This window comes from Chiroxiphia lanceolata, chromosome 9 (assembly GCF_009829145.1).
Source record: "Chiroxiphia lanceolata isolate bChiLan1 chromosome 9, bChiLan1.pri, whole genome shotgun sequence".
Lineage (NCBI taxonomy): Eukaryota > Metazoa > Chordata > Aves > Passeriformes > Pipridae > Chiroxiphia > Chiroxiphia lanceolata.
The window spans coordinates 13,357,232-13,383,737 of NC_045645.1; the positions used below are offsets into that span (position 1 = coordinate 13,357,232).

The window sequence follows — 26,506 nt, forward strand, 5'->3', positions numbered from 1 at the left end:
GGGAAACCTGATTCCTTGGTGGAGGAAAACTTGACCTGATGTTTCCTTGCACCACAGACTCTGCAAATGCTCCTGGATTTTTTCCCTGTGCACCTTCAGCACAGCCCGTGCCCACCGGGGTTGGGAGGTCTCTGTGCCAGGCTTCTCTGTAATTACAACTCCAGGCTGGCACACAGCAGGGATTTCTCCATGTGGCAGGAGAACAGCCTCTCCTGCCCACGCTTCCAGCAGTGCCCGGAGGGCAGGCCACGGGGACACCACTGACCCACATTGGACATCCCTAACAGCACGTGTGTGACCCCACAGCAGTGGCACCGGGGGGTCAGTGTCCCCAGCCCCAGCAGGATTGGTGCCAGCCTAGCCAGGTGCTGAGACTGGACCAGTTCTCCCACTCCCAGACGCTCTGGCCCAAGGCCACCCATCCCTATCCATGTCCGGCACGTAGCTCAGGACCAGGCAGGTGCCATCCTGTGCCCTGGGACGCTGCAGGAGCAGCATCACCATATTTGCTGTTTCTCTAAGCTCAAACTCAATCCAACCCCCCCTGAACCCCTGATTTCTCTCAGTCACCCCTCCAGCCCCTGTCCCCACACTACAGACTGGCCAAGACCTCTGGGTGGACCTGGGGGCACATGGCCCAGCACACAGCCATGCACCCAAATGCTTGTTTTTTTCCCCAAAATCAGCCAGCTTGGCCAAGGGGAGAGAGGGGCAGCATGACAATGCACCATGGTGGGGTGGCACGGCAATGCGGCACGGTGGGGCATCCTGGGCATCCCCATGGTACCCCACAGGTTTCACTTAGCACCTGTGGATAGCCTCATTTCTCCTTTTTTAAAAAATTCTACAAGAACAGAGGCTGTATTTCTCCTAAATTTTACAATTCCTGGGGTTTGTCCTGGGAAAAAGCGAAACGCAAACTAACAGCTCCAGATTTCACGTGTCCCTATATATTATATATAAAAAATAGTGAGTTTACCGAATATCTATAGACTAAATGCTGTCAGATGCAAGCTGATGTGCTGGATCACCAGAGTCTCACAGCTGGATTTCTGGCTGGATCACACAGCTGGATCACCATCCAGAGCTTCACGGCTGGATCACCCACCAGGGCCCCACATCTTGATCACAATCCAGGGTCCCAGAGCTGGATCACCACCCAGCCCCCATGGTGAGCTTTATTCGAGGGCAGACACAAAGAAGGCAGACACAAAGAGCCCCCCTGCAGCCACAATGGGGAGCTGGTTTTGGGTTGGGAGCAGGGATCTCTAACCAAATAAACCTACAGATTCCTGTGGGAACACCAGATTGCTGGGAAGACAATAATCAGGCAACAGTATGAGGTTCTTTCCCTTCCTGCACCCCATGTACCTGCCTGGCTACCTCTGGGCACAGCTGGAATTCTCAACAGCTACAGCCTTGAAGCCCCAAACTGAGTAATTAACTGAGCTCATTAATTCTACCTATGTGTGTGATAAAATGATAGACACAAACACAATTAAAAAGAATCAGTGTGGAGCTACATTATTGTTTTCTTCAACTGCCTCTAGAAAAATACTCTATAAAAATAATCTGCACATAAGCACAGGATAAGCAGCACAATTCTCTGTCAGACTGATTTTGGAGCTCTTTGTCAAAGAGGCTTGTTAAACAAAGATATAAGTTCTTAATATATATCAATAGTGGGTCTATAATTTCATATAGAAATGACAAATATGCCACATAAATGACAAGTAGTTAATAAAGTCTGTAAATATCCTCACAGAAATGCACAGTTATGGCAGATCACAACTTCAGCAGGATGCAGAAAAGGACATTTGCAGCCAACTGAAGTCAGTATTATTTTCAAACCCTTCCAAATTTGCTGTTAATATGCAATATTTGCATAAATACAAAGTTTATGTATATATGTATATACACAGGCACATGAAGAAAGACTTTTTTATTATGTGTATATATAAAATATATACTTGATGAAAAGGCCCTCCAATTATAAATGCAGAACCACAAGCTGAATATAATTTGGCATTTTTCCCCTTTAAAAATGAATTTTTTTTAAAAAAAGAGTCAAATTCTGACTCCCTGCACAGAATGTGACAGGGATTGCGAGTGAGGGCAGCGTTCTTTCCTGCCAGGGCAGTTCCAGACTTCCATTCTTTTGACAGGATGGTTTTTATACTAACATGGATTTTAAATTAGAGAGGAAAATGCAGAGCAGCAGAATCCAAGCTGAAAATTCTGCTTTTTCAACTCTTAAAAAGCAGAAAAAGCAATCTGCAGGTCTCTGATTCTCAACTCTCCACTGGGAAGAGAGGCCAGCAGAAGGAAGGCTGTGGCACAGCTCCCTGGAGCTCCTCAGCAGCTGCTACAATCATTTTGCAAGGTAGTTTTTTTGCTAGAAAATGCACTTTAAGTGTACCTGTGCACAAACTGGTGCTGCCAGCACAGGCACCACCCCCCCAAAAAAATTAATCATTTAAAAAAATGTAAACCCAGTGATGTTTCATCAGATCTCTACGACTTGGCCTCTGCTTTATCAGCAAAGCTCAGGCAACTTTGGTCTTGTTTGACTTGGCAAATGCAACCAGGACCCCCCTGTGCAGAGACCCCAGTGCTGCTCCCATTCCCTTGTCCAGGAAAGACATGAATTCAGCTTCCTAATAAAGATAAGGATCAGAAGGAATGCTTTGGAAAGCTTAAGGACTTAGCCACATGGTAAAAGAGCAGCCGCTCCAAGCCAGGGAACGGCTGGGACCTTACAGAGTGTTGGTGCTTGGCCTTGCCTAGGTGAGCTGGGGAGGAGCTGCCCCTCTCCTATAACAAAATGCAGGTTTTCTTGTCCTTGAAAGGGTTCTCAGAAGCAGGAATGCCCATGAGCAATGGGTCCTTCTTGGCGTGTTCCTCACAGTACAGCATCAGGTCTGCCGAGGCTTTGGACACCTGCAGGAGACAGGGAAAAATAAACAGAGAACGGGGTTTCCCATGGGAACAGGATCAAAGGTGCTGAGAGCTGTGATGGGTACAGAGTCCCTGTCAGGGATGGGAGAGGTACTTGGAGATAGACACATTCTGTCTCCTTGCTTCATCCTCAGGGAGGAGGAAAGGATGGACCCTGCTGCTCTTTGGAATTCATTTGCGGCACCAGGTAAAGGTTCCACCTGGCTCCTACACAGAAAACTGGGAATAAACAGAAGGGGGTTCAAAATAATACAGTGGGTTGTAATGAGGAATTTCTCATCTATCCTGCAGAGACAGGGAAGAAAACGGGGGGGAAGGTTCCTGCTGCCAGGGGGCAGGGTTAGATGGGATATTGGGCCACAAGAACTGGATTTATTTACATTTGCTGAGCTGAAATGTTGATGTCACATTTTCAGATGGGAAAAAATCACTGAGCTGTGGGTGCACAGACACACACACACTCTGTTATGTTGTCCTACAGCTCGAAGGGGAAAAAAACAAGGAAAGAAAGGAGGGGTGAGGAAGGACGTGCTGTCACCTTTATCCTCTCTATTGAGGCTTCTATCCTGAGCTGCTGCACGGTCCTTCGGGCCTGAGCAATGTTGTTGGTTGTGGTGGCTGTTTTGCCAGACATTTTCAGTGGAGCAGGGAAGTTCTGTTTGAAAAGACAGTGGGTTATTTTTCCAGAAGGTGGCACAGTACCTTAAACAGCTTTTACACAGAGGCATCCACGACACACTGCAAAAAGGGCATTTTTTTTTTTTTTTTGTCATTAAGACACCCAACAGGACCAGGCAGTTGAGAAACAGCTCTGGAAGTAAAACATCCTCCAAAAAAAAGCATGGAGCTTCTGTGCAGGTTTCTGCCCCTTGGCTGAGCCAGTGGTAGTGAGGAGGATGGGCAGAACCATGGCTGGTCTGGCAAAAATTCCAGCACAGCTTTGGCAGCTTGATTCCCATTTGCAGTTCCCCATGGGCTTCCAGGAGAGCCCAGTGTGTATCAGGATCCATGTGCTTCCCTGAGCACATGGAAGGAGACTTGCTCCTGAGCCCACCAAAGAGCAAGGAGTGAGCCAGGACAGAACCATGGAATCATGTAGGTTGGAAAAGCCCTCTCAGATCATCGAGTTCAACTGTCCCCCAGCACTGCCAAGGCCACCACTGACCCATGTCCCCATGTGTCACATCCATACAGCTTTTAAATCCCTCCAGGGATGGGGACTCCACCACTGCCCTGGGCAGCTGTGCCAGGGCTGGACAACCATTTCTGTGAAGAAATAATATCCATGGCACAGGCTGATCTCAGCATCCCTGACTGTTTCATAGAGGCTCATGGTGGAGCAGGCACCCACCTGCAGCCCATGGAGGGACTGAGGACTGTGCAGCACTGCATTCCCAAGGATATCCCTACAGGCATTGCAGCAGCCAAGAGCTTAGTGCTAAATTAGCCCAGTGCTAAATGTCCAAGGCCAGGCTGGACAGGGCTTGGAGCAATCTGGTCTGATGGAAGGCGTCCCTGCCCACAGCAGGGGGTGAAACAAGAGGAGCTTTAAGGTCCCTCCCAACCCAAACCAGCCTGTGATTCCAAGTTATTCAGGTCTCCAGGTACCCAGAGAGCCTGTTTGGACCAGCCCTGCCCGTGTCACTGTCCTGTGTCACAGTCTCTAGAGGACTCTGCACAAACCCTGCTGCTTGTTTTCCACAGCTCCACAAGGAAAATTGGCTCCATGGGGCTGTGCTTGAATCATTTATGGCAATAGTGACCTGAGTCCAACATGACTCTGTGTGACCTTTCCAAGCGCTGCCCACAGCGGTTCCTGCAGGATTCAGGTTTCTCTCACCTCAGCCTGGGGAGCAGGGGTGTTTTCCAGGCAGTGCCCATGCCTGCCCAGCTAACTGGGAACAGCATTATCCTGCTCTGAGTCCCCATTTTGGGGGAAAAATTCTTGGAAAAGCTTTGGGCAGAGGAATTGCTAAGTGACAGGTAACACCACCTGCTCAGGCTCAGGTGGTGCAAAATTCAGGTGCAAAATTCAAAAAGCCAACAGAATTTTTCCTTTGTAGCATTCCCGCTACGGCACGGGCTTAGCCCAGGACACAGCACTCGTGGAATCACAGGATCCCAACTACTCTGGGTTGGGAGGGACCTTAAAGCTCATCCAGTTCCACCCCCTGCCATGGGCAGGGACACCTTCCACTAGACCAGGTTGCTCCAAGCCCTGTCCAGCTTGGCCTTGGACATTTAGCACTGGGCTAATTTAGTCCCTGCAGTTTTCACTTACTATATTGAAAAACTGGGGTGTGAAAAACCCAACCCAAAGCAATTAATTTTTATCAAGTAATGCATGCAGCTCTGAGAAGATAGTTCAGGATTTTCTAATTCCTGTAATCTTAGTACTTTTATAAAAAATAAATAGACATAAGGTTTAAAAAATTATTGCAAAATTAAAAGATAAACCATTCTTCTCTTGTTTTACTAGGGCAAGACCAGTGTTCCCTTCCCCAGCTCCAAACCCCTTTTTTCAACTGGAGAGATTTGAATCTCTGGATCCCTTTCCAATCTCCATGGATGACCTCCTTAGGAAAGTTCCAGTGCTTATTTTCCCAGCTGGTTAGCTTTGTTAATAAATTAGATGTTTTTAAAAAGAAGAGAAAACGCAACCCAAACCATAACATTTGAAAATTAAATTGCTGCGTTTCCCCATCTTCAAACAAACACAACCCTTAATACTCCTCCTAAGATCACTAAATCTCTTCTACAGAGAGATTTACAAACAACTAGGTCAGCACCCAATAATACTGTTTTCCCTCTGAGTTCCTGGCAACTGATCCGAGCTGCTGTGGCCTCCTGGAGCCACCGGATTTCTCCCAGGATGCACTGGACTTCAGAAAACTCCTCAGATTTAAATTGGTGGTGTCCACAGCTCTGCAGAACTTGGGTGTTTGTGCCCTTGGAGCCATGGGCAAGGTTTTCTGAGGTAGGGAATTCTCCCAAGAGAATGAAGTCACTCTCTAAAGAAATGACCGTGCGGTCGGAGAGGGCACCGCTCCGATTTCTAGGAAGCGAATCCTCATGCTCAGCAGGCTGAGCCAAAAGCAAAGATATCCCAAGAGCCTGACTCATTCCAACACTTTCCCATCAGGATTTCTCCTGTTCCAGCACTCACAGTCATGACTATTCATTCTGTGCTAAATGAACCAAAATAAATTTCCAACAAGTTTTTCCACTCACCACCTAAGACAAAACACAGCTGGTGCTCAAGGCCAGGTTGGACAGGGCTTGGAGCAACCTGGGATAGTGGAAGGTGTCCCTGCCCATGGCAGAGGTGGAACTGGATGGGCTTTAAGGTCCCTTCCAACCCAAACCATTCCATGATTTTATGGTGACAAAGCTGAACGAAGGTTTGCTGGATCCAAGGTTGGTGGTGACAGAGATTCCTAAACCCCAGAGCAGCTGTGGGCATGGCTGCAATTCTCACTTGTCTCTGACTCACAAACTAAAATGAGACAAAAGAATCAGTCCACCCAACAGCTTCTTTGGCCATCACCCCCTGCCATGGGCAGGGATACCTTCCACTAGACCAGGTTGCTCCAAGCACCGTTCAACCCAGCCTTGGACACCTCCAGGGACGGAGCAGCCACAGCTTCTCTGGGCAACCTGTGCCAGGGCCTCACCAGTCCCACAGGGAAGAATTTCTTCCTAATTTATCCATGGAAAACTGAGACCAGTGTTTGTTCAGATGAGGTGGATGCTCACCAACTGCACTTTGCCAGTGAAAGGGAAAAACACATGAATCCTCCAGCGTAATTCCTAAAGGCCACACACCTGCACTTTTTCCTTCCTTGAAATACCTGCAAATGGGTGGAGCTGCCCTCTTCCCTAGAAAACCCCTGTTTTTCCAGGCCTTGTCCTGTTTTCTTTCCACAGGCTTTAGGTAATGAGAGGACCATGCAGCAGGTCCCCAGATCCACCTCGTCTTGAGCTTTGAACTTCAGTTCCAATGGGATTATTAAACCTCACTCTATCTTTTTAACTCTTTTAGATCCAGGACTTACACAGCACCTGCAGAGTGACAGGTAATTAAATCACCACTGATGAAGCACGGCCGAGAATCTCCCAGCAGCTATGCCTGGCAAACAGCTCCCAGTTTGCTCCAGTTATGTAAAGCCAGCCCATACTGGAGTGCCGAAGGCTCAAAAGGGTGAAAAGGTGTCTTGTTACTGTTTCTCTTGAAATAAAACAGCTTTTAAGGTGAATAACTCAAAACTGTAAATCCATAGAGTGGACTGGACAAAACATAAACTGACAACTACAGCGCATACAAGGTACTCCATCAGCTGCTGGTTTTCCAACTTCTGGTTTTCCAGGGTGTCAGCACGGATCTAAAGTTACAGCTAATCTGTAAATGCAGATTTCAAAGGCCTCTCCATTTTCAGAGCCACAGTCCTGCTTGTGGAGGACAGGGCAGTGAGGTGGATGACTCTGGGTTGGGCAGGCTCCAAATTCAGCAAGGAAACAGCAGGAAAAGAAGGACACAAGGTGTTCCAAATCCTTGTTTGGAAGGACTTGAGCCTTCAGGGTGACCCCCTGACCCCACTGTGATCCCTCCTCACCCTTGTTTTGGGTGCCTTGCCCATGGGACAGGGAGGGAGCACCCCAGGGAGTCACCACTGCTGCTGCTCCCACATGGAATGTTTGGATGATGCTGCCCACTTGAGCCTGTTGGATAAACCAGAAGCAAGTACCACCATGGAAACTGTTCTGCTTTTCCTAAAAACACAGGAGCAGGGGAAAAAAAGAAGGAAAAAAGCAGTCGGACAAGTCCAGAACTGCTGCTCCAGCTCATTCCCTGCCCTGAGCTGGGAGGAAGCTCATACCAGGCATGGCTGCTGCTCTATTCCCAACACAGGGGAGCAAACACTTCCTAAGGAGCTGCTCAGAGGTGCCAGTTGGCATTTCTGCCCCAAACCCACCATCACATGGTACCTCAGGACATTGCGTTTAGGGTTTCAGCGATTCCACAAAGAACTCTGCAGGCTTACAAGTGAAACTGTTCCCAGTCCTGCAACCTCCCTGGTCTTTGCTGGAAGGATTTTAAGCTGTATCTGATTTGTGTATCACCACCACTAGTACAGGCTCTGCTTGATGCCCCACAGCCCTGCCTGAAAACCATTTTACTCCCCACACCATCCTCCCTGGCATCCCTTCCCCACTCTGCCTTCAGCTGGGACCCTGCAAACAATCTGGGAATAACACACCATGGAACCCCAAATCCAGTTGCCTCCTCTTATTGGCTCACACTCCCCAGAGCTCTCAGGAATAAAAAGCCAGAAGCTTTGAAGTCAATTTTGCTTCTGAAAATGCAGAGATTTGTTGGGCAGGAAGGTGGTTGGAAGGAGGAAGAGGAGCTGCAAACAGCATGAAGAGGCACCAGACAAGGCCAGTCCTCATGGAGAGCGGGGAAGAAGAGCCATGATGGCCCCTGGAGGGGTGGCATAAGGAGGGGCTGACGCCAGAGCCCCTCTCCAGCACCTCTCCCATGTGCAGGGGCAGGACATGAGGTAAGGTTTTAGTGGGTTCCTGCACGTGCCACTTTCCCAGGAGCTTGTGTGAGAGCAGGAGGGCTGGAGGCCGGTTGGGACTTGAATGGTGGAGGTTGGTTTTACTACAGGGTGCTCAGGAGCAGGTTTGTTACAACTTGCAGAACCCAAAAACTCTCCCAGTCCAAGCCAAGAGGCCAATGCTGACATTAAAAGCAGGTGCAGAAACAAACCAATCCATTCTGAGGGCACATCAGAGCACAACCAGGTAGAGCAACGGATGAAAGAGCTGCACACAAGCATCAAAATAATCTGTATTTGTGATACTTTCTGGCCTTGATTTTTAAATATTTAGATCTCCAGTGGAAGAATGTGTCAGAGGAATCTCAGTGTGCCTGGTACTGCCTTCTGCCAACACGTGCCGCAGAGCATTTGGCGTCCCAGCAAGTGCTGACATGTCCCCTCCCAGATCCTGCACACCCCGGAACACAGTGGCACCTGGCACGAGGTGACCCACAGGGAGGGTGGGAGAGGCACAGGGTCCCTGATGGTAGCAGCAGGTGAGAGGGAGAAGTATCCAGGGATGCCTCTGCCCACCTGAAACCCAAACCCTCGGGGGGTGCTGCTTCCCACCCAACATGGACAGAGTCAGGAGCTGAAGGAGGTACCTCAGCCTGGCAGGACAGGCAGCGGGCCTGAGGGTTTTGCAAAGGACTTGGGAAGCCTAGATGTGCAATAAGTGTGGAAAAGAAGTGGAAGGGTTGGCATGGAGGGAGTAGGGTGAGCAGCCCTGACCTGTCACCCACCGACCCTGCACGCGTGTCCCCCCAGCCACTCTCTGAGAATGCTCCTTATCACACCCACACCTTCCACGTAAACACCATAAATACTACAAAAGCTCTTCACGCTGCTCTGCCAGAACCAGGGACCCACTGTCCCAACTGTAACCCTAATTAGAGAGCACAGGAACGAGCCAGGCACGTTCCACACTCCTCCTGCTCCAACCGGTTGCTCTGCTCCGAGAAGGAAAGAGCACTTCCAGCAAAACAGCCCCTTCCCGGCTCACTCAGCCTTGGCGCCTGCGCAGGGTGAGCCCATCCTCGAAAACCCTGCTCTGGAAATGCAGCCAACCTCGTTTTTCCAGTGGTGGGTGCAGCCAAAGGGAAAGCCCAGGGCTGGCAGGGCTCTGCTGGCCTGATCCCTGCATGGGGCCGTGCTGACACCCAGTGGAAACACGGGTGCTGGAATCATTTGCCACACTACCAAGGAGAATGGAAAATAAACCTGGGCAGCCGGAAAACATCAGAGTCCTGCCCTCTGCAGGAAAACAGAACTGAGTGGTAAAATGAAAGAGGAATTAGAGATGCTTTTGGGTCATTTCTCTTTTTAGGATACTCCATGCCTGGAAGTGTCCAAGGCCAGGCTGGATGGGGCTTGGAGCAAGCTGGGATAGTGGAAGGTGTCCCTGCCCATGGCAGAGGGTGGAATCAGATGGGCTTTAAGGTCCCTTCCAACCCAAACAATTCTGTGATTCCATGATCCTCATATCCCACACGATGGATGGACAAGGTGGTGGGATACACCAGAGTTTCCCAGGAGGACCTGGAGCCACTTGAGCACTTTGCAGACTGAACACAGCACCCACAGTGCAAACCTCCCAGGAAAAGCAGTAGCAGGGATCACCCATAACCTCCCCGCTGGCTCCAGGGGTAGCAGACCCCTGCTCCCTTGTCCTCCCTCAGCACAGCCCCAGCCAAGGCCGTGGCTCTGGTGCCTGCAGGAGCTGCTCCCATCACAGGGATGGATCATCTGTGGCTAGGAGAAGCTTTCTGCTCCTACTCCCCACCTACCACAAACCAAACTGTGAGGAGTAGCTCCCTGGTTCCTGGCAGGTGAGAGGGACTGGATTTTTAAATAGGTATCAAGCAAGAGTTAAAATCACAGCACAAATATTTTATACACAGTAGAAAGAGTTTGGGTTAGGTAAAAGAAAACACGATCCTCCCCAGACAAAACTAACCGCTTCACGTACTGGAGAGTCCACACTACGATACAGGGAACCTAAAACATGTGGCAGCTGCAGGACTTGGGGAAAGATGTGAGTGCTTTGGGATGCACACCGTGCACAGCACCACAGCCAAAGGGATCAGGGGCCCCAGATTTCAAACCCATTTTTACAGCAGAAAAGCTACAGCAAGGACAAACTCTGCTTCCATGCTCCTCTCAGAAGAGGTGCAGGAGTCAGGGCTGGGTTAGCAATGGGAAGTCTGGACACAGATACACCTGGTTTACACAGAGGTTAGCAGCCCATCAGTGCAAATGGAGAATAAAAGCCCCTTAGAACACAGAACACCACCTTCTGATGTTTCGTTTTTCAGAGAATTTACACTTGGGAATACTGAGAGATTTTACAGTGGAGATCTTTTTTTTTCAGTTATAAACAATGCTGTCAGTATCTTAATTAGTCCTTTTGAAACAGATTAAAAACCATAAAATAATGTGAAATGAAAGGAAACAGACAACTCCCAAGACGATCAACTGGATTTGGTATTCTGGGTGTTTAATTAAGGTTGTGTTCCTTCATAACCTCCATCCCACAAGTTACAGCAGTACCATCCTTCTGATCAAACCTGGGCTACAGCTCCGTTTGATTTTCAAAGTCAGCCTTCATTATTGTGATTCTGTCGAACCCAGTGTACATGTTGGGAGACGAGTAGTGGAAAAACCTGCTTTTATTTTCCTCTGCATTTTTTTCTGACTTAACTTTTTGTATCTTTGGTACACATGAAAGCCATGAAAAGTGACTTCTAGATCAAGGTTCCTTTGAAAAACATCTGAGTAACATTATTTTAAAGACATCAGCCTGAAGCCATTGGAAAAGACAACGAACCACAGGGCAGTTTATCCACAGAAGGTCCTTGTTTTTCCCCACAGGGCACTCCCCAGCAAAATCCCACCAGAAAAGACACGCAAACTACTAAGACACATTTGCAAAGACACTTTTAGCTGTATGAAAATCAGCTCCTCTTACAGCATGTAAAGCAGGAGTGGTCTGTGATTAAAGCTCCAGACTGAAAGTCACGGGATGCAGTTTGGCCTCAGGTTCTGTGACCTTCAGCAAATTCCTCCGTCTGCAAGAGATAAAGCCGAGGACGCAGGCGGGAGATGCTCTGGGAAGAACTCTGTGGGGCTCAGCTCAGAGAACTGGAAGGGTGCAAACGATTTCACCAGCTTCTTGGCTACAAGAATTTATCAAAGCACCTATTTTTCAGGATGGGGTGAATATAGGAAGAATTTGTATGATGATATGGTCAAACAAAATGCAGAGGCAGAAATGATGAAGACTTGCATGTTGCCTCTTCCTTACTGGGGGAATAAACAAGAAAAAGCCTAATTTCCATGGGAGAAGCAGGTGGGTTTGCCCCATAAATTCAAGTCAGTTAAAACCCCAAGGTGAATAGTGTGAGCAACCAGTACTGCCAACACCAAGCTGGTGCTGTCCTTGTAGCTCTCCTCCACAAAGTTGCCAAGTATTTCTATTTGTTTTGCTCCAGAAGAAAATTAAATCGCTGGAATCTGGGACTTGTTATGCTGCTTTATATTTTGCATGAAAGGAAGGAACAAGAGTGGACTGGAAACTCACCTACATAGGCAGACTTGCTACCTGTCCGGTTTGCTTTGATTTTATCGGTGTAATGATCCTGAAACAGAGTAAAATAAAAATTATAAGGACTTCATAGTGCAAAAAAGCCAAAGCTAAGGGGGTTTGGCACTTGTGGTTTAATTCTAGTCACAAAAACTACAGTATTTTGCGATTGGCCTGGCTGGAAAATCTACCTCAGACCTTTCTTATTGCCAGTTTCCCTACTTCCCTTCTCAAGGACACGGCCACGGGCGCCCAATTCCCTCTGGCCCCCTCCCAGATAGGAATGAAGGGAACAAGTTTACACAGATTTGGGTGCTGCCGGCATGGCTCCTCCTGGAGCCCACGCTCTGAGGGACAGGTCCCACCCAGACCTGGGGCAGGTGAGTCTAGAGGCAGCTACTGGAAAAGCCACTGACTCTAAAACGAGTTTAACTACTCAAAGTAGAAGTCAGAGTAGGTTTAGTTAAGCACCACCGTAGCCAGTGTTGAGAACACGTAGAACCTGTGGCTGCCCCCATCCCTGGAAAAGTTCAGGGCCAGGTTGGATGGGGCTTGGAGCAACCTGGTCTAATGCAAAGTGTCCCGGCCCACGGTACGGGGTGGAACAGGATGAGTTTTGAGGCCTCCTGCAGCCCAAACCATTCCAGGATTACTTTGCCCCTGGAGACTTCTCTGACCTGTAAACCTCCACTGAGATATTCCAGTAGCTGGGCTTAATTCCCTGGAGAAACAAATCTGACAGTCCACGTTCCCTATAGAGGCCTTTACACACCCAGAAAAAACCCTGGAATTATAACAGTCCGAAAACATGCAAGTTCTGCTACCAGATCCTGTTCACTGTTGCAAGACTGGCAAATCCAGAGCACACCATATTTAACAACCTTCCTAAATTTTTATTGTAAAAAATTATAATTTTGAACTATAACAATTCAACAACAATTCAATGAAGGCAGCAATTTTTTAGGAGCGTTGGTCATGAATGACAGTGGAATTGGGCACCTGACAAGCACAACTTGGCATTGCCAAAAACAGAAACCAGCAACTGAAGAGATGAGATCTAAAGGGTTATTTATTTAAACCATCCACCTACAACACAAATACAGATCAAGTTGGTTGCCTTGATGCTACAGGTGAAAGAGAATTATGGAACGGTTTGGGTTGGAAGGGGCCTTTAAAGCCCATCCAGTTCCACCCCCTGCCATGGGCAGGGACACCTTCCACTATCCCAGGTTGCTCCAAACCCATCCAAACTGGCCTTGGACACTTCCAGGGATCCGGGGGCAGCCACAGCTTCTCTGGGCAACCTGTGCCAGGGCCTCACCACTCTCACAGCCAACAATTCCTTCCCAATATCCCATCCAACCTTGACCTCTGGTAGTGGGAAGCCATTCCCCCTTGTCCTGCCTCTGCAGGCCCTTGTCCAAAGTCCCTCTCCAGCTCTCTTGGAGCCCCTTTAGGCACTGGAAGGGGCTCTAAGGGAATTCTGTGGGAACTGGAGCAGGGACTGTATTTACAAGTAAAATTATCTTTCCTTTTCCTCTCCTGGCTGTGTTGCTGCTGGAAGCCCATTCACTGCAATCCCCACACAGGTGTGCAAGTACACACAGTAGGTTCTAAATCCAGTGACTGATAATCCAAAATGGGCTGGCAATTTCTCTGTTCCCCTTTCCTGGAATTCCTACTGCACATTCACACACCTCTGTGCCCCTGCAGATACACCCACTGCCCCTGCACTGCAGAGCTCGGATTGGAGGCTCCGGGCATTTACTAAGCTGGTAGAGGAGTCAGGGCATGGATACCTCATTAAGCAGGGCATGGCAGGATCCAGGATTGCTACGGACACTCTTTGGAGGGAAAGCAACCATCAGTTGCCAAGGACTGGTGGAGCTCTGGCACCAAGCCCTGGCACCACTCCACACCCGCCCAAGTCACACCACGAGCTACGACGGGCTCGGAGAAGCCACAGCAACACAACTCCCTCATTCCCAGGAAATGAGGAGGAAAAAAAACCACCAAAAGTTCCCAAGGGATGGTCCTTAGCAAGGCAGGGAGGTGGCAGGCAGCACAGACAGTGTCCCCTTTATAATCACATGTCACTTCCTGTGCTGGAAACGGGATCACAGTTTTAACAGGTGCTGTTAAAATCACTGTATTGAGGAGGAAAATAAATTGTGTTAAAACAGAGACTGTCTTGCCACAGCCAGTCCTTGTCCCTGTGCCAGGCTTGTCCAGTTCACATCCAGCAAGGAAACAAAAATAAATGTCACATGTAAACTCCTTCAAAGACGTGTGACCGCTGCATAAAATCAAAGTTTAATGGAAAAACTGCTGCTTTGATTTGCTTATCTGTGCAAGTTCTCATTCTGCTCACTCACCCTGAAAATTGTTAAGGAAAAATAAGAAAAAATTCAATACTGACTTGTGCATCCTGAGGGAGATCAAAACACAGTCAAAACAATCACAGATCAGAGGGAATGGTTTGGGCTGGGAGAAACCTTCAGGGATCCAGTCCAAGTCCAGCTTTAAATGCATCTGAAAACTAACTCTGGCTCCCGGGGTCACTTCCCTCCTCAGAGCCACGGAGACTCCATATTCCTGCCTAATCAAAGCTCCAATCAAACTAGCCATAAAAACCCACAAACTCGACATTGCTGGCATAGTTTGAGGCTGGCGTAATGCACCCCTCCAAAATCCTGCATTCAGAGGTCAGGTCATGTTTGGGAAGGAATAAATCAGGGAAGGACATGTGGGAGAGAGATGAGAAAATTCCATGGTTGGACAGTTCCCAGTCCCTCCAGCCAAGGCCGGCAGCATCAACCTGAGTCCTCCTGCTCCATGGGCCCTGGCAGGCAGTTCCAGTTGGAGTATCCCTGCTGTGCAGGATGGATGCCTTGTTATTTACTGCAACATAAACCTTATGTTGTTTACAGCAACATAAACCACAGTCAGCCAGGAAAAAGATAGTCCATCTTCCAAAATCATCAGTGACACTTTCTGCTTATCCCAGCTCCAAGCTTAGACCAAAAAGTCTGACTTGAAGCTACAAACAGAGAAGAAAATGTAATTTGGGATCTGTTCAAACTTACAGCAACCACAGAATCCCAGACTGGATTGGGAGAAAGCTCAAAAAGTTCATCTCATTCAATCCCCCTGCCATGGGCAAGGACACTTTCCACTATTCCACATTGCTCCAAGCCCCATCCAACCTGGCCTTGGACACTTCCAGGGATGGGGCAGCCACAGCTTCTCTGGGCAACCTGTGCCAGGGCCTCACCACTCTCACAGGGAAGAAATTTATCCCTGATATCTCATCCAAACCTGCCCTGGAACTGAATTTCTTGCACTTCACTGCAGTATGGTAGCACAAAAATTAGCACAAATGCCTTTGGTGTCTGCTTGATTTTAACAAACAGAAAGGAAATCTTCTTCTGGAAATACTCTGGCTAATCATCAATATGATTAATGACACAGAAAAGAACCTCTTTTTCGTCTATGAACTGGGAAGATACTCACAGATACATCAAATATCTCAGTCACTGAGCAAACTGAAGCCCAAACAACAACAGAGGACAGACATCTAAACATATCTAATGAGGGACTGACAGCCCAGGAAAGGCCTGCTGGAGACACTGCAATCAACTTCAAATTAAAACTTCAATGTATAAACAATCAGAATGTTCAGCTGTTTCTGCTGAACGAGGCCTCTCCTCTTAGGGTCACCCTCTGTCACCACCAAGTCCTCCTTGCAGAGCTTCCCAATCCTTCCTGTGGCAGTTCCCGCTCCACAAGCCAGACCTGCAGCTTCCATAGGCAAAGCAGTTTTCCCTGGTTCTCAGCCCACATTTTTCCCTTCCTATGACACTCACCAGTCCCTCCTGAGAACATCTCACATTATCCCTAGTTCAGGCAGCGAGGGCAGTGCTGGGTCCTAGGGCATCTCCTTATCACAGTGACGGAAACTAGGAGGGAGGATTTTGCTCTCCTCAGCTTATACCATCAGAAAACTTCCTGGTTTTGTGCTCTGAGGGAGCTTTGGCACAAGGAAAGCCATCATTTAGAGAGGAAAATCAGGCAAAATCTCCCCCATGTGCTCCCACTGCCCCTGCTCAAGGAATGGTTAGGGATAACAAAGGGGTGATTCCACAGAGCAATAGGATTGGATTGTGGGCTGCCAGAGCAGCCTGGATTGGGGAAACAGGCTGGGGAAGCAGGCTGCTCCCTTCCCAGCAGAACAAAGATGGGCTTTTCCACCTCCAAACACTTTGGAGAGCTGGTGTTGGAGGATCAGTACCCACACAGTGAGCAAGGGCTCGGAGCTCATACCATGTGTCGGAGTGGACAAAGGTTCAGATCATGTGTATGTCCCAAACCAGACGGCACCAAAAAGTGACCTGTCCCTGTACAGAAGGTTTGGAAAGACACAGGAGAAGGGATGGGGAAAAAATGCTGTAAACAAAGGGGGAGCAAGTCTGGTTCCTGCTTGAGTTGAGCTGAATGTTTAAACAAGGAGATGATCCCAGCAGCCACATCCTGCCGTCAACAGCGGCTGGAATACAAATAATCCTCATAACACACTTTTTTCCTTTTCCCTCCTCCCTCTGTAACTCTATCACATGCCAAGACACTGATACGGACACAGGAAGCTGAATATAAACACATTGCCTGTTTTACCAAATATTCAAAGGAACACAACTAAAAATACACAGCTGCTGGTGTCCATGAACATCCTAAAGTTCTGATCCACCCACGCTGGCTGGGGCCTCAGGAACCAAGGAGCTTGTATTTGGGGTACACTGCAGCCCAGGTCTGTTTTCACAGAATTTCGACTGGTTTGGGTTGGAAGGGACCTTAAAGCCCATCCAGTCCTGCCCCATGCCATGGGCAGGGACACCTCCACTAGCCTAGGTTGCTCCAAGCCCCGTCCAACCTGGCCTTGGACACTTCCAGGGATGGGGCAGCCACAGCTTCTCCAAGCAACAGGTGCCAGGGAATGGATGTACCCTCACCATGCCCCCACCTCCCCTGGGTACCCTGACTGCTCCCTTCACCTTCCTGCTTCTACCTACCTCCATAAAACACCATGGAGAATTCTACCATAACCCAGTCACCACAGGACTTCTGTCACTGCCTCTGCTCTTTCTGCTACTTTTCATCAACCCCTGTAAAACACAGAGTGAAAACTTTTTGCTTCTCTCACCAGTATTTTCTCTTCTCCTTCCCTTCCAAGTTTCTCCCCAGGTTATTCCTGGGAGCAAGAATTGATGTCAATCCTGAGGAGCCCCCAGCACTGACCATGTGATGAACACTGAGGTTTAGAAAACCGAGACCCAGTTGTGTAATATTGCAAAATTCAGCTAAGAGCTGCCCAATTCCAGCAGTGATTAATGTGGAGCAAATCCCGAGGGTCACCAAACATCTGCAGCTTCCATTTCTCAAGAAACGGCGAGTCCACAACAACTCTAAGGATCTAGGGGGACTTGCTTCCCATTTCATCCCAGCTAATGCAAGTGTCACTATAATTCCTACCTCTGCACAAGGGTATTTCTGTGCGAGGACACGAGACCTGCAGCCTTCACCCACTCCCATGGTTTGTGTAAGCACAGATGAAGTTGCAGCAACACAATCCTCCCTGGAATACCGCTCCAAGCCTCGGCCAGGGCTGTGGTGGTGTTTCCCATGCTAACTATACACCCCTTGGGAAGTATTCCCTCTGTTCCCTGCAATGATCTCTGCTCTGGCAAAGGGGACAAAGGGAAAGGGCTGAGGAGAGGATTTATGGGGCTGTACCATGGATTTCTGGAGCAATTTGGACTTGCTTTTGCAACAGATTCTATCAGAGGGTTATGAATTGGGATTTGGGAAGCTGTGTCTGGGGAGGAAGGACATTCCCACCATGCAGAGCCGTTGTGATCAGCATCTTCCACTCAACATTCCAGCAACATGTGCAGGGAAAGCAGAGCCATACAGAAAGGAGTGACAAGGACTTCTTAAAGGGGCAGATAGTGCCAGGATAAGTGGGAATGGCTTCCCACTGCCAGAGGGCAGCGTCAGACGAGATACTGGGAGGAAATCCTTCCCTGGGAGGGTGGTGAGGCCCTGGCACAGGTTGCCCAGAGATGCTGTGGCTGCCCCATCCCTGGAAGTGTCCAAGGCCACGTTGGACAGGGCTTGGAGCAACCTGGGATAGTGGAAGATGTCCCTGCTCACGGCACGGGGTGGGACTGGAGGAGCTTTAAGGTCCCTTCCAACCCAAACCATTCTGGGATTCCATAATTCATCCCAGGCCTTGCTACAGAGAACTTGTTGTAAATCTGGCTCAAATATTCCAAGTCTTTTGAGGAACAGAGCCTAGGAAACCACAAACTTTTAGTACTCATTAAAAAAGTTACTATATAGCCAAAGAGACATTATATTTGAAATAAGAGAAGTATCTGAAACCTACAGCACAACTCAATATTTGGATTTAACACCACCAAGAGATGAGAGATGCTGGAAGTGGCTCTGCTGTCTGGGAGCCCAAGAAACTCCTCCAGGATGACAGGAGAGGTTTGTTTTTAAAGGAAAAATCATCCACTGGCTGAGTGATTAGGAAACAAGCTCACCCCCAGCACCAGACCTCATCCATTGCTCTCTCTGGAGTTTATTGTTGCTTTAGTCCTCGATTAAAGATATCCGGCAATCCATCCCACGCCGGGATGAAATAGGGGATTGAGAAGTCATTAACTTCATACTAATCCCTAAATCTCATTTAGTGGCACTGGAGTACCATCAAACATCAAATCCTCCCACTGTCCACTACTCACCCTTTACTCACAGAAATGTATTTCTAACCCAATTTACAGCCCAGATAAACACAAACAAGTAACATGTCCCTGATGCTGTGACCTCTAAGCTAATAAAAACACCAGATAATCCCCTGGCAAATCGCTGTGAATTCCATTTGAGGTGCCACACTAATCAAATCATGGAATATATTGAGTTGGAAGGGACCCACAAGGACTATCCAGTCCGACCCCTGGCCTGCCCAGGACACCCCAACAATCCCATCCTCTCCCTGAGAGCATTGTCCAAATCCTCCTTGAGCTCTGGCAGCCTTGGTGCTGTGACCGCTGCCCTGGGGAGCCTGTTCAGTGCCCAGCCATCCTGTGAGGGAAGAACCTTTTCCTGATATTCCCCCTTGACACAGCTTCAGCCATTCCTGCTGGCTCCGCCTTCCCAAAAGCACCAGGCTAAAATCACAATATCCACTCAAAAAACCCTTCCCTCCCCCAAAAAAGTAAAGAATTTAAGCTTGGAACAAAGTATTGCAATTTAAAAGTTATTAAAGTTCCAGGAGCTGAACTCAATGATCTGTGTGGGTCCTTTCCAGCTGAGGAGATTCTGCAATTCCCTGATTCTCAGTAAACTTGTTACTGCAACTGGGTGTGTAATCTCAGTATCAACACGAAACCTCCTCAACTAATGACGCTTCCCACTAATTAACCTCCTTCCCACACTCATCCCACAACTCCCCACAGGTGGGAAACTTCCTCCGTCAAGCAGAGCTCTGTGATTCCAAGGAAAACTCATCACCTGACGGCTGGGAATACTAAAATTGGTAAAATTTAAAGGATTTATCTGAAAGCTGTGGCTGCTCTGGTACAGTTGGAGCTGCCAGCTCTGGGTATCCACCAGTGCCATGGGGAAGGGTTGGATGGAGGGAAGGAGGCGGGAAGGAGGCAGGAAGGCCGTGCGACGCCGTCCTCGAGAAAAACGCCTATTTTAGTACTATTTTTACATAATTAAGCAGATTAGTTTTTACATAATTAAGCATATTTCGACCCATTCCGGAACCGCAAGCAACTTGTTGAACCACAGCACAACTGCGCGCTGCCTCCCACCAGGAATTCCCCTCTGGACAGAGGGAAAAGGGGGAGCGGGGGGAGAAACACAAAAATCAACCGAACAAAAAAACCTTAAAAACTCCCAGGCACTGCTCGGGCCCAGCCCGCCCCGCCAGGCCCAGCAGCAAAAAAGGGGTCGGGCCGCCGCTTCGCCGCTTCCCGCTGCTCCGCCGGCTCCGCGCAGCCCGTCCAGGGCGGCAGAGCTCGGAATTCCCGGTGGGACCCCCCTCTGTCCCATTATCCCGGTACTCACCCACCGCCGCTCCCGGTGTCTCCACGGGCGACGGGAGCGGGCGCGGAAGCCCCGCCCATCGCGGCGAGGCCCCGCCCACGCCCCCACGGACCGCCCACTCTGGTCCGGCCAGGCCCCGCCCCAATGGGGCGGGGCCGGGATAATGTGGGCGTGGCCACCTGGGAGGTGAGCGCCCCTCGTGTATCTCTAATCCAGGCGGAATTCCAAACCGGTTTATCTTGTTCCAAGGTGGATTCAGGCGTGCCAGTGGTGTTTGGGAAGGGGTTGAGGTAGGGAAAGTGTGTGCGCGAGGGACTGGAGCGATGGTGGAGAATCCCTGGTGGTGGAGCGGTTGGAGCATCGCTGTTCCCCCTATCCTGGGAATTTTAGGAGGTAGGAGGAGGGCTGGCCTCTGCAAGGGCTTGTCTGCTGCCCAAACGGGCCTGGCGTGCCTCGGCTTGTGGGGCTTTGATCCTGGAGTCACTTGGGAATACATTTGTCTCCAGAGGGAGGGGAGGGCGTGGATTAAAATTTAAATACAGGTTCCTGGGAGCTGCAGGAGGGAGAAGAGTTGGAAAATGAGGGTGGAAAAACACTGGCACAGGTTGGCCAGAGAAGCTGTGGCTGCCCCATCCCTGGAAGTGTCCAAGGCCAGGTTGGACGGGGCTTGGAGCAACCTGTTCTAGTGGAAGGTGTCCCTGCCCATGGCAGGGGGTGGAATTGGATGGACTTTAAGGTCCCTTCCAAAATAAACTAAATTGGGGAAGCTGTTGTACCCATCACTCCAGCCCGAGTGTGGCCTGACAGAGCATCCAGGTCCTGCAGCAGCTCTGAGAGTACCAGGAAAACCCTTCCTCACTTTTTTCCATGGCCATCTTTTGTCCAACATCACCACAGCCGTGTTGTTGCTGTGCCTGGCACAACCAGGTCCCCCCGGCCACCAGCCTGGCTCCGCAGGCAAGTTGTATGGGAGAGAAGACGGGATTACCAGCCTGTTCGGCTCCTCTTTATTGCTTATCTCCCGCATTCCAGCCGGTAACATAGGGATGCACAGGAGGACGTTGTCAGGCGTTACGCCCCAGTGAGAAAACAACCAACCCAAACCTTCAGGAAAACTGTCCAAAGAGAAGGAATTCCTCTTGCAATTCCTAATTAAAAACAGAGAAAGCCACTTTTCCCAAGCGTGGCCACCAACTGGGCGGGAAGCATTGCCCTCTCGTGGGCTAAAGCAGCAGCTTCCCATCATTCACTTCAAATCGTGAGCTTAATTAAGCTGAGTTAATTAACTACCTGTGGCCTCACAGTGCAGCCCTCCTGGGCGAGCAGCCCTGACCCAGGCAGGAGCTTGTCAAGGATTCCCAGGAGCTTGTTGAGGGATTCCCAGGAGTTTGTTGGGGCTTCCTTCCCGTCCCAGCCAGTTTGCCACAGAGTGTGCACTGGACACACTGGGAGGACACATTGTGTGAACTGGGTGTGCACTGGAGCATAGATGGGGAACACTGGGTGGGCCCACTGGGCACACTAGTTTGAACTTTGTATTTTCTCTATTAAACATTTATTTTCCTTTTTACCAGGTCCTGGACTCAGACTCAGCATGACAAGATCCCTTGGTTTTCCTTCCTTTCTTTCTGTCCCAGACATTTACTCAGTGGCTGCCTCACCCTTGTCTGAAGGCAGGACCAAGTTCTTCAGATCTCAGTGATTCAGCCACAGGTTTTCCTTTCTCCTCCAAACACATATATATAAATGTTAAAGATTATCAATAGCGTGTAGTAGTAGCCTAGATCAGAGCACTCACTCTTAAACATTAGAAAGAAATCCTTCCCTGTGAGGGTGGTGAGGCCCTGGCACAGGTTGGCCAGAGAAGCTGTGGCTGCCCCATCCCTGGAGGTGCCAGATTGGAGAGGGCTTGGAGCAACCTGGGATAGTGGAAGGTGTCCCTGCCTATGGCAGGGGGTGGGACTGGATGGGCTTTAAGGTCCCTTCCAACCCAAACCAGTCTGGAATTCTCTAATAAAATTGGAAAAACACTTTTGTTAATTAATTCGCTTATTTTGCTGCCCTTACCCCACTGCCTGGCAGTTGAGTCTGGTTCCTGTTGCTGTGGGGGAAGGCTGAGCTCTGTGGCTCCCTGGGTGTCGACCCACTCATAAGCAGGGTCTGGGTCTGGGAGCCTTTGTCCTCCCTCAGCTGGCAGCCTGTGCTCTGAAGGTGCAGGAACACCCAGCGAGGTCTCCACAAGAGCTGTTGTTACGGGTTATGGTTGGGCTCATGCTGGGCCTGTCTTGGGTGACAGCGGGGTGGAAAAAGCCTTAAACAGCCACATTTTCAGGCATTTCATGTTGTACCAGTGTCAGAAACACTCCGTGCTACAGCATGAATTAAATTATTACACAGTATTTGCTGGAGAGCTTCCATAAGAGTGGTGCTTGTAGCAACTTGGTAAGTGTATTGCAGAGCCCTCCCACCACCAGTGCTTGGGGTGCCTGGGTAACTTCTCACTGCTACAATCCTGGTATTTTTTTCCCCTCTTTCATTTCTAACTTTTTTTTGAACATGCTTGGTGCTTCTCCTTACTGAAGCTCAGTGCTTCCTTCTGTCAGTGCTGCCTTTATCCACGATCTCTCCTAGACTAGTATTTCAAATCAGACGGTTGGCCTCGACCAAAAGAAAAACGAAGTAATTTCTTAGGATGTGTTTTTCTGTGGCAGAACTGCTACATAGGGATATGAAGTGACTCACTTGCTGTCCCTGGAGGAGACAGTAGAAGGAATGGGGATCTGCTCCATCCCCTGCCAGGGATGCTCCGAGCAGTCAGGAGGATGTGGGCAGCTGGCATGGCTGAAGAGACCTTTTCAACGCCCTCACCCCAGATGAGATCTTGGTCTTGGTCCAGGGACTTTATGTGATGGATGGATATTTCCCTCCAAGGAGGATTTTCACTGCCTGTGTGTGAGCTGCTAATCCCTCACCAGCTGGGCGCCCATGGGCAGCCTGAGGCAGATAATGGATACAGGGCTTGGAAGACATGTAGGAGTAAAGGAAAACCATAACATAGGAGAGTCTTTGTATCTCCATCCTTAGATATTTTTAGCCTGAAAGGCACAAATGCATCGCTGAGATGTAAAAGGAAAGCTCCTGCTGCTCCCTGGGCCAGAGGCTCCAGCGTGGTGCTCTGACTGATTCCTGCCCTGTTCAGATATGGCAGGGTAGGAGCAGGGATTCTCCGGGAGCTGAGTCAGGAGAGGAACAGCCCAGCACAGGCCTCCCTGCTCAGGGACCAACTTTGTCTGTTCTCCCCTGGGAGAAGAGGGTTTTGATTTCTGCTACCCAGCTCTCCCCATCGTGGTGTCCAGGACGTGATGGTGCCCCAGGGCTATGTCCCACCACTGCTTGTCCCGAACATGTCCTACCTCCATCTCCCACCCAAAGGGGCTGCAGGAGGTACCTGTGGGCACCTCTATCCAAAGGCAGGAAAACTGTGTCCCTTGAGCTGGAGGAGAAATCACAGGCTCAGCTGGTGAGATGCAGGCGTCTCATTATGGGTGCAATAATAGCATATAATAATAATAATAAATACATTAAACAGTTTAAATTTCAGTCATTAATAATGGATCCAATAACTTCCGGTAGGAGACTGTTCCCAACTTGGTACATGCACACACACACTTTTCTGTGTATTTACTCACAGCAGCAATGAGGCTACTTCTGCTTACAGCTGCTCTTGGAGGTCCCAAGTGCTTAACTCTCACTGGAGCCAAATAGGAGTTGGGCTCCAACAGACATAAAATCATAGAGTCTTGGAATGGTTTGGATTGGGAAGGACCTTAAAGCTCATCTCATTCCAACCTCCTGCTATGGACAGGGACACCTTCCACTATCCCAGGTTGCTCCAAGCCCCATCCAACCTGGCCTTGGACACTTCCAGGGATGGGGCAGCCACAGCTTCTCTGGGCAACCTGTGCCAGTGTTTTATCATCCTTAGTAAAGGCCTCACACAGAACAAAACCAAGTGAGCCATGGCAGGGCTGACACTGGGGCCTTCCCCTCCTTCCTCCACTCGTCTACATCTCATCATTTTTCCCAAAGGAGGAAGAAAGGAAACAATTAGGACTGGCAGGTCTAACCTGGCACGGAGCAGCATGATTAACCAGGAGGCTGCTATGTGCTGTTCATTTTGAGCCTCTTTAGAATTTTCATTAGCTCTTAGAAGCTTTTGATGTCCCTAATTTAGGCCACAGAACACTGCACAGGATGACAGGCAATGATTAAGATGAGCTTTTACTCTTCCAGAGCATGCTGGGCACCTCAAGGCTGTGGACCCTGCATATAAAGCAATATTGCTTATTATTCTGAGCTGTTTGTTCCATTAATCGTGTGCCTGCTTTGCTCTGGGAAGAGGAATTGGAATATAGCAATATTCTGTCTTCTTGTTTTTAAAATAGATGTGTGGGTGGACACTCTAGCTACTGCTCACATTTTTCTCTTGCAAGAAGAGCTGTTTGTGATTCTCCTCCCCGGTGTTTTCTCTTGACACTGATTTTCTTGGTTGGACTCGGGAAGGAAGATGCCTCAAGCCAGTCAACAAGTGCTGCATGGAAATAATAGGTATTAATTGAGAAATATTTGAACTTCAGGATTGCAGAGAGGAAGTCTTGGAACAGCTTTAAAATTAAAGGTGTTGTTATTCCTTCAGCAAAAATCAGGCCTGCAGTGCTATTATTTTTGTCCATTAGAATACTTCTGATTTGACAACTTCTAATCTAAATATTCACATGATCATACAACAGCTGATAGTAGATAAACACATACAAAATGTGTTTATCCCAAAAAATGTTATGGAGGCATTAACAGCAACTCAACAAGTTGTGCCAGCATCTTCCATAACCTTGTCTCTCCACATCTGACCTCATGAAGAGCCTTTCAGAAAACCAGCAAGGTCTGGGGTTGAACAAAACTTGATTGAATGAGGGGGGAAAAAATAAAGGAGAAAAACAACTTGAGAATTAGTGAGTTCCTGTCCTGCTCACCAGGCACGAGCAGTGTCAGGGCATGTCTGCAAGCTGAAGGGTTTACAGGATGCATAAATAGCTCCATAAAAAGATGTTATCACCAGCTCCTGGAAAAGCACAGTGCTGGAAAATGGTAAGTAAGACCAAAACCTGTAGTGCAAGGCCAGACCAGCTCCATCAGAGAGCAGAACCACTTCTTCACTGCTGACAGATGATTTCCCCTCGATGTCTTTCATCAAATCTACTTAAAAAAACAAACCAAAAATCTGTTCACTTTTTTAAGCTGCACTTATTCAAAAAAGGTGGGAGCATTTCCTTCCAACATATACTCCTCACACTACAAAGCCCAGCATCCCAGCAGCATCCACTCCAATAAAATAAATTTCCCTTCTTGTAAGAACAAGAGATTACACACACACAGACACACACACAACCCCAGATTGGTTCAGTTTATATCGAAACACAATTACATATTTATTGACATGCTTTTAATTTACAATCAAATTGAGCTGGCACACCCAAGACATGGTTTATTTATAGAGCATGAAGGGCAGCCACAGCAGGTGTTACTTGTTCCCCATCTGGTCTAGGTTCCTAAACGGGGATGCTCCCAGGAGCACCCCAGCACCTCCACCCTGGCCTCTCCATGGCCACACAGTCCTATGGAACCTCCTCCCATGGCCACCAAAGGCAGCTTTGAACAATGGCATCATTCAGGTTAGAAGAGCCCTCCAACATCAAGTCCGACCGTTCCCCCAGCACTGCCAAGGCCACCACTGACCCATGTCCCCAAGTGCCACATCCACATGGCTTTTAAATCCCCCCAGGGATGGGGACTCCAACACTGCCCTGGGCAGGTGTGCCACGGCTGGACAACCCTTTCCATGAAGGAATTTCCCCTTCCCCTAGCACAACTTGAGGCTGTTTCCTCTCGCCCTGTCCCTTGTTCCCTGGGAGCAGTGTCCGACCACCCCTGGCTCCACTCTCCTATCAGGGAGTTGCAGACAGCCAGAAGGTCCCCCCTGAGCCACCTTTTCTCCAGGCTGAGCCGTCCCAGCTCCCTCAGAGTTCCTCCCAGGTGGAGGTGGGACTGAACCTATTTTGTTCCCATGAGTTGTCCCTCTGCTCTGACAGATCCCAGCCCTCAGAGATCTCCACACCCCGCACAGGGAATACCACAGCGATAATGACACATTCCAGAACATCCTGACTGGGTGAGTAATTGCAGATCCTTT

At 49.0% G+C, this 26,506-nt stretch overlaps 1 protein-coding gene across 2 annotated transcripts; it reads right to left on the reverse strand.

Annotated features, from left to right (window-relative positions):
- Positions 1–930: 930 nt before the first annotated feature.
- Positions 931–20,380, reverse strand: GNG12 (G protein subunit gamma 12). 2 transcript variants are annotated; one of them, XM_032696877.1, is made up of 4 exons: positions 20,281–20,380; positions 12,142–12,199; positions 3,497–3,613; positions 931–2,940 (listed from the first exon to the last, which is right to left on the reverse strand). In XM_032696877.1, the coding sequence occupies exons 3-4, from the start codon at positions 3,590–3,592 to the stop codon at positions 2,815–2,817; spliced, it is 222 nt and encodes a 73-aa protein (XP_032552768.1). In that variant the 5' UTR covers positions 3,593–3,613; positions 12,142–12,199; positions 20,281–20,380; the 3' UTR covers positions 931–2,814. The 2 variants fall into 2 exon arrangements, with proteins under 2 accessions (XP_032552768.1, XP_032552769.1); XM_032696878.1 differs by lacking the exon at positions 12,142–12,199 and having other exon boundaries at positions 20,281–20,371.
- Positions 20,381–26,506: the final 6,126 nt, after the last annotated feature.